The sequence below is a fragment of the Artemia sp. Qi Xiang Cuo genome, chromosome 19 (assembly GCF_049724085.1).
Source record: "Artemia sp. Qi Xiang Cuo chromosome 19, ASM4972408v1, whole genome shotgun sequence".
Lineage (NCBI taxonomy): Eukaryota > Metazoa > Arthropoda > Branchiopoda > Anostraca > Artemiidae > Artemia > Artemia sp. Qi Xiang Cuo.
In genome coordinates, this window is record NC_142812.1 from 46,476,223 (window position 1) to 46,488,415 (window position 12,193).

The 12,193-nt window shown below is 34.7% G+C and overlaps 1 protein-coding gene across 1 annotated transcript in view; it reads right to left on the reverse strand.

Annotated features, from left to right (window-relative positions):
- Positions 1-12,193, reverse strand: part of LOC148940918 (uncharacterized) — a 68,093-nt gene that overhangs the window by 31,809 nt on the left and 24,091 nt on the right. Inside the window, exon 4 of the mRNA XM_089105108.1 lies at positions 4,938-5,108. Within this exon, the coding sequence (XP_088961234.1) occupies positions 4,938-5,108 (171 nt within the window). The remainder of the gene's footprint in view (positions 1-4,937; positions 5,109-12,193) is intronic.

Below are 12,193 nucleotides of genomic sequence, written 5' to 3' on the forward strand. Positions count from 1 at the left end.
ACTACCACTACTATTATGATACTAGTACAGTTAAGGCTACGCGTATAAAAGTGAAAATTTGACAGAAAATTTCAGGAGAGTTTGAACTAAATCAAAACACACTATGTACATGCAAATCATTAAAAGGGAGTATCTCATTAATAGATTTTGGTATTAAGTTGGAACATTCATAGAATACTTATAAAAAAAATTAACTAATAAAAAGGTAATATATGTATGTCACTGCAAACACTACTACCACAGCTACTTTTACAAATACTACTACTAATACTAAACTACTCCAACTACTACTTCAATTGCAAGAACTTGTAAGGCTTAAGGGCTTCAAAAGGGTGTCAAAACAGCACATGAAAAATATTTTTGGAACAGCTTACCGCGTCAAGGTGTAACTTCCGAGCCACCATGAAATAGATTTTCAACTGACCAGAAGGCAAAATAAACATGCTACTATCGCTATTAATACTGCTGCTACAACTGTTACTACAACTATTTACACATGACTAACACAGCAACTACCTCTCCTGCTACCACCACAGCTACTGTGATACTAGTATTATTAAGGCTAAGTCTATGAAGGTAAACTTTGAGATATCATTCATGGCAAATTCGAATTAACAAACTACACCATGTGCATTTAAATTGTTAAAAGAGCGTATCTTAAGAATTGATTTGTGTATTTAGTTGGAACTCTCAGAGAATTCTTAAAGGGGAAGATCAACTGAACAAAAGGCAATATGTGCACGCTACTACTACTACCATCACTGCTACATTTATTAGTTTTACTACTACTATTATTATTGCTCCAATTACTACTTTTATTGCAACTACTTGTAAGTCCAAGAGCATTCAAATGAAGATGAACTGGATCACAACACGTCATCCGTGTGCACGTTGTCAAAGCGCATATCAGCAATATCTTAAGATTAGTTTTGTGTATAGTTAAAACTCACATAGCTTGTTGTCGGTGTTGCTGAACTAACAAAAATACCATCCGTATGCAGGTTGTCAAAGCGCATATCACCAATATCTTAAGAACAGTTTTGTGTAAAGTTAAAACTTACAAGGCTTATTGTTGGTGATGTTAAACTAACAAAAATAAAGTATTTACATCATAATACTACAGCTTCTACTCCTACAGCTACCGAAACTGCTACTATTATTATTACTAATACTATTGCTACTAAAGTTAAGACTACTATTATTAATTCTACTGCTGTTACCACTACTGCTGGTGCTACTACTACTGCTACCAAAGCTAAGGGTAAGAAGGCGAAAATTTTTGCCAATATTGAAACTGTATTTAACTTTATCGAAACACACTATGCCTACATAGGTTTTCAAGAGGACACATCAGTAATGCTTTAGGAACGGTTGATAGCATAAAGTTGAAAAAGGGGATGTTGAAGAAAATTAAAGGTGCTATGTGCATACTGCTACCAATGCTACTGCAAAAGCTAAGAGTATTATGTCAAAGCTATCAAGGAATGTTTAGGCGGACGTTGAACTAAATCAGAACGAACTATAATCATGTGGATTGTCATAAGAGTGACACAGGTACATCAATAACAGCTTACATTATTAAGTTAGACCTTTCAGGGTAAGTTACGGCGGATTTTGAACTAGCCAGAAGACACTATGTGTATAGTTTTATTACTAATTCTATGGTTATTGTAACAAATAACACTTGGGGCATTGAGTTGAAACTGTTAGGGAAGGTTTAGGGGGAGTTTTAGTAAAACAAAAACTATATGCACGCAGTTATTAAAATGGCAAATAAGCACTATCATAGGCAACGCTACTCTATCATAGCTAGTAATATCATTGAAATTTTGAAAAACTAGTTCGATTCAAAAATGAAAGTTCTAGTGCCGTTTTTATAATTCAAGTGATTGGAGGGCAATCAGACTTCCTCTTTAGTCTGTAATTTTCCAAACGCTTCCAATTAAAACTTTGAGACAGCCATTTTGCTGAGCATAGCTGAACAATTAAGTAACTATATCTCTAAGGTTATTGGGTAGGTCAACCCCCACAGTTATGGAACTTGTCCATTATGATTATAAACTAAATGTTGCTTTCAAATTCAATTAAATCGCACTGTGTGTATGCTTGTTCCCAATTAGACTTTTCAGTAATATTCCAAAAAACGACTGTGGGTATTAAGTTCAAACTTTCGTGGCTACTTTCATTACTACTTCTTCTCTTAAAATTTGACCAAATCAAAAGAGTGTAAGAACATCCAGGCTGTCTAAGAGCATGGATAGTTTTTGTGGAATATATTAAGTTTTATTTCTTAAGTCAGCTAGAGGAGGTATAAAACTAAATCAACCAATTCTATTTCTGTCAAGTTTTTCAAAACGGTGTATTCTGTTTAAAATGTTTCTCTAGTATACAAATAGCAGGCCAAACTATAAATTATTAAAGAAGAACCCGAAAAGATTTAAACTATTGTTTTCTTTTTCTCTGAAAAAGACTAGACCAAAATAAACAAACAGAAATCAATTTAATACACTTTTCCACAAGATAAGTTTTTCAAAGAAAAGTGAAGAACTCCATTAAACCAAAAATGAGCAAAAATAAAATAAAATTATGAACCATCCGTAGAACTACCATAAATCAGTATCAACAAGTAAACGAAACCGAACACAAACAACATGAGTAACATGAGCGAGGCTTCTCAAGGTCAGAAAATAATTTGTATTTTAGTAAAAAAAAAAAAAAAATTACTGTTCATTGTTAGATAGATTATTATACATATGTTGGCATGTATTCCTTAAGTCTTAACAATTTTCGGTTTATTAAGCTAGAAAGGTGGAAACATTTAAAATATGTTTTTTATTTTTCACTAAAGTACAAATTATGTTCTCGCCTTGAGAAGGAATAGGGGTAGTTAGCCCAACTCATGTTAATTTCTGCTCCATTTGAGTTTGACTCGATTATTGAATGCAATTTCTGTTCGTTTTGGGTTCCATAATACATATATTTATTAGTGGCCGGCGTTTACCCCCCCCCCCCCGAAAAATATCTCCTCCCCGAGGAAAATTTCCCCCCGGTAAATACCCCCCCCCCGTTGAAAATAAGGGTTTCCAAATTTGAGAATTACATTTGAGTTTTATTTTTTCAATTTCCTTAGGGGGAAGGAGTTTTGATACTTCTATATTATGGGCCACTCATTCAAGTTTACACTGTGTAAAACTCGAGAATAAACCGGTTTCCTCGTTAGTCATATTCAGCTTAGCGCGAGACAAGACAAAGACAAGTGACAGAATATATGAGAAATATATAATTTGAGCTATATATTGTCACATAGAAGAGGGGGGGGGGGGGGTAAAGTATTTAGAGAGTTTGAAGTCAGAAAACAATTCTTTAATTCTTTCTAGGTATATGGCCACTAAAACATTACAGAAGAATAGCGAGGTATCTGGAAATTTTGTAAACTAAAAAAAAAAAAAAAAAAAAAAAAAAAAAAAAAAAAAAAAAAAAAATCCAGTGTAAAGTAAATGGTAAATGTAGTGTTTCATTTAAGTGTTTTTTTCCGAGTTTTAAGTGTTTTTTTTTTCAATGACCGTTTTTCCAAGTATTAAGTACTATTATGTTATTTGTGCCTTTCATTTATGTTATTTTATACACTTATCTATCTGTCTATCTAATATGCAGAATAATTGTACCAATCACATTTTGCATGCATACCCGCTATACTTCCCCCCCCCCCCCAATGTGCAAATCTATAGCCCAAATTTATTTTTAAACTAATGAAGAAATTAACGAAAAAACCGGTGTGTTCTCGAATTTTACCAATCGTGAACTTGAGTGAGTGGCGCATAATACACAAGTACCAAAATTCCTTCCCCCCCCCCCCACGGAAATTAAAAAAAACAAAACTCAAATAAAACTCTCAAATTTGCAAAGCCTTATTTTCCACGGGGGGTATTTTCCAGGGGTATTTTCCGGGGGCGGGGGTATTTTCCAGGGGGAGTATTTTCCACGGGGGTATTTTCACCGGGGGATATTTTCCAGGTTTTTTTTTGCGGGGGGGGGGGGCGGGTGTAAACACCTAGATCGTACATTATTTGGTTTGATTTTTGCTCATTTTTGATTTAATGGATTTTATATATATATATATATATATATATATATATATATATATATATATATATATATATATATATATATATATATATATATATATATATATATATATATAAAGCGAAACTTAATTAGAAATGATACAAGTTTTCATTCTTTTTTATGTTTCCCTTCTGAGCGGGGAAAACAACTAAAACAGACCAATCAACTCTTCTCTGAGTCTTCTATACATAACTCATTTCATCAAATTAATTGGTACCCTTCTTAGCCTGATTATCCAAAAGTGTTATTTTTATAAATCTGGAGGGGGGATTAAATGCCCCCAGAATACTCCAAAACTTCCATACCGAAGTGAAATTATGTTTTCCTACCTGTATATTCAAAACAACTTGTTCTACAGGCCACCTAAAAAACATTTGACTTTATCTGCGCAAATTGAATTCTGTATCTTTTTAGGTATTTGAAGGTTTTTGTGGTAGTTAGCTCAGATTATAACAGTCAATATTCTACTTATTTAAAATTCAACTTGAAATCGAAATAATTGACGGCATTTAAAACGAAATATATATACTAAAAATGTGGATTGTAAAAACAATAAAGAAATGTATTTTAAAGGCTTATTATCAAGCTTTTTGAAAAACAGTATTTGCCAAACTACTTTTCAAGTGAAAATTTGAATATGTTCATTTAAGACAACAAAAACGATTGGGCAAACACCTGCGAATTGGAAGAAGATAAAACAGAAGTTCCATCTTAAGATCAAACCCCTTTGTCCTATTTTTGTCAAACAAATTATCATCCAATACATTTCATTGTAAAAAAAAAAAAAAAAAAAAAAAAAGGTTGAAAAGTACCTTCAAGGTCAGAGCATTTGGTCTCCAATTTCTGCGTGTTGTATTCAAACTTACAAGGTCCTAAAATGCTAGGTAAATTAACGATAGGAACATTTTCACGTTTTGGTGACGAAAGATGGTTTAGACTTTGAAAGAGCTTCTCACTGACACCTGGTGAAGCGTCTTCAACTTCTAAAACAGAATTTAAATTGAACAGACTCATAAAAATATTCAACAATAAAGCATAATAAAGAAACCCACCAGCTTTTTTTTATTTATGCGTAAAAATATAAATATAAATATACAGACATTATTTCATTTTTGTCCAACAGAATGTTATTCGATACATTTCAATCAACAAAAAAAAATTTAGCAGGGGAGTTTTCTGTATGGGGAGGGGGGAGATTGTCTGGAGGAATTTTCAATGGGACGAAAATTGTTGGGAAGAATTTCCTATCAGCGGGGATCAAGGAGCAAGGCAAGACTTTTCCGTGAAAAATTGCGGGTAAGGTCCAAGACGGTGCTGCACCACCGTTCTTATTGCACAAAAATGTTTCTTGCGTTTATTTTAATCCTTTATTCACCTGAAGTGATTTGCTTAACTTATTAAAGGATAATAATCTTTTATTCACCTAAAGTGGTGTATTATTATGAAGGGGTGGCAGATTGTTGTGTAGGGAGAGGGGTAAGATACCAAAAGGATTATGTTTCAATGGCCTAATTTTCAAAGCCTCAGATGAAAGCTAAACGAGTTTTTCGGACTTTTCGTCTAATTCTTCATAGTTCTCACGTATACGTGGTTTCCATTTTGAGGTTACGCCTTTAGCATAGGCAGCGTAAAAGCGCTGTGGGCACAATGTACTTTTTTTGTTCTTAGACCAGGCCACTTCGTATCAAAGGAAATATCGTAGAAACTTCGAAAACGGTTCGATTGGAAATTGAAACGGCTAGAGCCTTTTCTAATAGTCGAAAGTGATTGGAGGGTAACTAACCCCCCTCCCAAGCCCACAATTTTTCCAAACACATTCAATCAAAATTTTGAGATAGCCATTTTGTTCAACGTAGTTGAAACTTTGAAAGGTCCGGAAATTATGTCTTTGAGGATGAACCCCCCCCCACACTCCTCAGGGCAAGGGTTGTAAGTTATGTCCTGGGGGCTAATAAGGTATGTCTGGAAAGGGTGATCGTAAAAACTCTGGAATGGGCTCATTTGATTGGAAATAGGATATTCTAGTGCCCGTTTTAATATTCAGAGTGATCAGAGGGTGGATATCTCCCCACACCTCGTATTTTCCCGAAATGAATCTGATAGAAATTTTGAGATGGCAGTTTGCTGTCGTGGAAACGTCGAAGAGCTATTTCAATTGGAAATTGAAAGGGCTAGTGCTCTTTTTAATAGTCGAAAGTGATTGGAGGGCAATCTTCCAAGCGTAAAACTACCACAAATCCCACAATAAATAAATGAGACTAATAACGAACAGAAATTACAATAGATATAAGGGTCAAACTTCAAAAGAGCAAAAATTAACATGAGTAGGGTTGATAACCCCTATGCCTTCTTAAGACCAGAACACAATTTGCGCTTTACTGAAAACAAAATACGTTTGAAATGTTTTCACCTTTCTTACTTTCATAAATGAAAAATTATCAAAACCTTAACGAAGAAATGTCAGTATTTGTCAATTTAACTGACAATCCACGGTCATTTCTTTTTTCTTTTTTTTCAGTAAAGAAGAAATTGTGATCTGGTCTCGGAGAAGGCATAGGGGTTATCAGCCCTAATCATGTTTATTTTTTCTTGTTATGAATTTGACTCGGCTATTTATTGAAATTTCTCTTCGTTTTGAGTTTCATTTATTTATTGATAGTGATTTGCGGTAGTTTTACGTTGGAAGATTATTTGATTTTATTTTTGCTCATTCTTGTCTTAATGGAGCTCTTTACTTTTCTTAAAAAAAATTTTTGTGGAAAAACTGTTTTTTTTAATCAATTATAGTAGTGGCTACTTAAACTTTAAAACTTTCTTCAAATGAGCCCTCTCTCGATCTTCTAGGATCCTTGGTTTGATACAATTACCAATTGGCCTTGTTTTACCAGTGATTGCCATAGTTGGATTTGAGTTAAAAAGAAGAACAGTCTGCTTGACCTGGGGACTTAGGGATAAAAGTTTCAGACTGATCAAGTGCACAATACTCACCCTTCTTTAGGGCACCCATGAAAAAAACCCTCCCAATAAAATTGTGATCATCCGTTGGTTCAAAAAATGGTCTATGGAAGTTTCAAGGCGAGTAAAGAGCCAAGATCAAAATTGTTCGTCCTTTTTACTAAGTAACCAGTTTTTGAACAATGGGCATTTGGCAAAATCATGGGTCTGGGGCTTCACAGGTCATCTCATTTGCGGAAGGCATATTTCTTGGTAGAAAAGTACTACAGGCAGAAAATAATGTGTATGTCCAATAGTGCCAATTTTTCTAATTCTGTAAACTCATTCTGTATTTTATTGGGTATGAAGTTATTTTTATTCTTTTTTTTCGTGTTCTGGCGGGCTGGGATGGAGTTATCACAACAGAGTGAAATAAATGCTTAAGAAGATAATTTATTTGCTTATTTGAAATAAAGAGTTGTGTACATATTAAATTTTCTTGGTCATGACTAGGGCCCAACCGATATATCGGCCGGCCAATACTACCCGGCCGATATGGGAGTCAGTGTCATTATCGGATATTGGAAAAATATATATGTCTTTTTTAACGCAAGACTCGTCCAGAAAATGGCGTCAGATTTTCTTAGATAATTTTTGGTTGTCCAGTCCCTGGGACTGAACAACCAAAACTTATGTCATCATCTAAGTCTGACCATGGTGGACAGAGCAGCAGAGGTGAGTCAAGTGAAGTCAAGGTAGAATTGTTGTTAATACTTGTCAATACACACCTGAAAAACCAATGTTCGAAATGTATAGTGAATTCAAGTACATGCACATTTTTCCAAAACAACTAAAAAGAATACAATAAACCATACATTTCTATTTGATGTTCACTTGTGGGGGTGAAAGATCCAATATTAAATGGATGGTGTAGGGTTGTAAGTTATGCCCTTGGACATATCAGATTTTTGTGAAATGGGTGGCCATATAAACTTCATATCGGGGTTATTTCATTTGAAACTTGAAGTTATAGTGCTCTTTTTAAGTGAGAAATGATTTGAGGGTAACCAGTCCCCCCCCCACACACACACACCCATCACTTCCCAAAACAAACATCTAAACAAAATTTTGAGACATCTGTTTTTTCAGCATTTTTGAAATGTTCAGTAACTACGCTTTTGGGGATTTCAACCCCCCTTCATACAGCCCTTAGGGCAAGGCTTGTAAGTTAGGCAATTCGTTCATTATTCATATGTTGTATATGTTATTGAGAAGGGTATGCATGTTTGACTTGTACTTTCCCAAAATGCAAAGGGCATTCAGGTGAGTCTTCCCAGAAATGCTGAGGGTAGCGTTGAACTAAATCAAATCACGTTATGTGTATATGGGTTGTCAAAAGGGCATAACTGAGAAATGACTGCGTATACTTATTTGGTACTTTCAGGAGATGATAATAGAGATGATCAACTAACCAAAAAGGCAATATTTACAGGCTACTACTACTACTATCACTAAAAATACTACTTCTGTTGCGAGTACTACTATGGCTGAAAATATTTAAATAAACATCTGAGGAAACACTGAGGGGAAAGTTGAACTAAGTCAAAATAAACTATGTGCATACAGATGATACGGGCGTCTCAGCAACATTTTTGCAACGGCTTACCGTATCAAGTGGAAACTTCCGGGGCATCATAAGTGGGAGGTTCAGCTGACCAAAAAGCAAAATGTACCTACTACTACTGCTACTACCAATATTAATAGCACTATTACTGCTACTGCTCTTCCTACTACTACCACTACTACTATGATACTAGAACAGTTGAGGTTACGCTTATGAAAGTGAAAAATTGACAAAAAATTGAAGGAGAATATGAACTAAATCAAAACACACTATGTGAATGCAGATCATCAAAAGGAAGTATCTCATGAACAGATTTTGGCATTAAGTTGGAACATTCATAGAATACTTAAAGGGGAATATCAATTAATAAACAGGTTATATATGCATGTCACTCCTACAGTTATTACCACAGCTGCTTTTATTAGTACTACCACTGCTACTAAACCAATCCAACTACTACTTAAATTGCGATAACTTGTAAGGCTTAGAACATTAAGATGAATAGGCCTTTAAAAGGGGGTTAAAAGGGCACATAAGCAATATTTTTAGAACAGCTTACCGCCTCAAGCTGTAACTTCCGGGGCATCATGAAAAGGATGTCCAACTGACTAAAAGGCAAAATGCACATGCTACTATCGGTATTAATGCTGCTGCTACTAGCCTACTACTACTTATACAACACTAATACAGCAACTACTTCTCCTGCTACCACCACAGCTACTGTGATACTAGCATTATTAAGGCTAAGTCTATGAAGGTAAAATTTGAAGAATTATTGATGGTAAATTCAAATTAGCAAAATACACCATGTACATTTAGATTGTTAAAAGAGCGTATCTTAAGAATTAATTTGTGAATTTAGCTGGAACTCTCAGAGAATGCTTAAAGGGGAAGATCAACCAACCAAAACGCAATACGTGGACGCTACTACTAATACTACCAAAACTGCTACATTGATTAGTTTTACTACTAGTGTTACTATTGCTCCAACTACTACTTCTATTGCAAATACTTGTAAGTCTAAGAGGATTCAGATGAAAATTTCGCAAACTATATGAATATATAGGTTAGCAAAAGGACACATCAACAATATTACAGCAATGGCTGATTGTATTAAGTTGAGTACTAACACTACTACTATGACTAATATTACAACTATGCATAAAGGTATGAAGGTGAAGTTGTCAGGGAATTTTTAGAGGGGAAGATCAACTGAATCACAACACGCCATTCGTGTTCAGGTTATCAAAAGCTCACATCAGCAATATGACTACTACAACTGCAACTATCATTATTACTACTAATGCTACTACTGCTACTAAAGTTACGACTACTAATATTATTTCTACTGCTATTATCACTACTACTACTACTGTAACTCCTGGTGCTACTACTACTCCTACCAAAGCTATGGGTGACAAGACGAAAATTATGGGCAATATTGAAACTGTATTCAGGGACGGAAAAAGGGCGATTGGAACGATTGGGCCCAATCGGGTCCCGCGGCGCCATCAAAATAATAAATTACTTTTCGAGATTGTGAAGTGTTCTTAACAATTCCAGTAAGCGTTGGTTCTGGAGAGAGATTATTTTTAAGGCTAAAACCAATAAAAAAAAAAACTATGTGATATCAACAATAAATCAGGATAGACTAAATAGTTTAGCAATTATGTTGACTGAAAGTGAAGACACAGGGAACATAGATTTTAAAACCGTTTTAGAAGCATTTGCAGAACAAAAATTTAGAAATTTGTAAATTCATGTGTCCAAATTCGGTGATGTAAATTTCGATAGGCATTTTCAGCAGTTTCATGATATCTAGGGGCAGGGGCGTAGCTAAAGTATTTTATTGGGGGGGGGGGGTGCTATTGAAGTAGATGCTATTCAAGCAGTAGGGAAGAAAAGTAACAATTTAACACAAACACACATCTTGATAAATTTAAGAACATTACGCAATACATTATAAACAATAAACAAACATTAAACAACCATAAATATAAGTGCTGGTGCTTGGTTTTTACAAAAATTGTCAGCAAGGAACTACTGCAGACGACAGTAGTATCGCGTAAATAAGCTTCCGGGTGGGCGAAGGTGGATGTTGTATACACACTGCTTTTTCAGCCAGGTTCACCACTAATGCTGCAGTACATACCCCCCTCCACTTCCCCCAACCTCCACAACAAGCACAGGATGCTCAATCTCATAACTGAACCAAGCTCCATTCTAATGGCCCTGGGTATCGGACTATTCATTTGCTCGTTATTTTGAATGGATTTTGACTCTGTAAGATTTAATTTGTTGTACTAAACTTTTAATATATGTGATCTACTGAAATACTACTTATTATTATTGATATCAACGGGCCACATAAAGCTGAAACAAAAATCATAGGCAGCGCAATAGCGCTGTATAAGTAAAGAAACAGGATAAGTCAAAGTATTACCACAGATTGTGTAATATTATATTGTGACATATTCCCCATATTTAAACAGCGACTGTATTTCAAATTTGAAAGTATTCGAAAAATTAAGTTAGAATTATTAACTTATCGATTGGGTATTGTTTGACAAAGAATATCCAGAAAATCTGGGCAATTTTTGGCATCATTACGGCAGAAACTTTAAATTAATCAAAAAGTGCCATGGATGTCAACTGGAAGAGAAAATCGACTCCTAGCGTTTGAAAATTACCTTCTCCCTTTGTATCTTTGTTTAAGCAAAACAAATTATATAGAAATTACACAAAAGTTTTTCCTGTGTAAATCAGGGTATGGGGGGTATGCTTTTCTGGAGGGGAGTTGCACTGAATATCGTTTTTAGGTCTATAATTTTCTGTATATGTAGGGGGTATACATTTCTGGAGGGGGGTTACGCTGAATATCGTTTTTATGTCTATAATTCCCTTTACATCCCTTTACAAGCCAAGCTCAGTCATCTAGTGCTGCATGATAAAACTGATAATAATACTGTAGAAAAAGAGAATGGGTTTGTACCGCTTGTACGTGCACACAAATTCCTAAATTGTGAGAAAAATGTAAATATTTTTTTTTTTTAATTCACTTTATTCTATTTTCTTCAGACATTCCGTACAACATAATGATGCAGAGGTAAATCTCCCACAAGTAGCGCTGGCGTTGTGCGAAATGCTGCTAATTTCAATCATAATTCTTAGCACATTTGTGTCTTTTTGGAACTGGTTAAAAGAATTATTTAAAAAAAAAACGAAAATAGCAAGAAGTCACCATAGTGTCATACATAGAGCCTGTCATATTCCCTAAAAATAATTCTATCTATTTTCTAGATTGTCCTATTTTTTACTCTTTAGTTTTCTAAATTTCTCTAAAAATCTCAATCTGGAATCTACCAACGTCGTAGCTTTCAAGAAGGTAGTTACTCAGAAGGTTGTACAGCGGCACAGACTACTATGACTGATAGAATGCACTTTTTAGTCATAAAATATGCGACTAGCATTCTGTTATAAATACCTCCCCAACCTAAACAAAACTTAGCA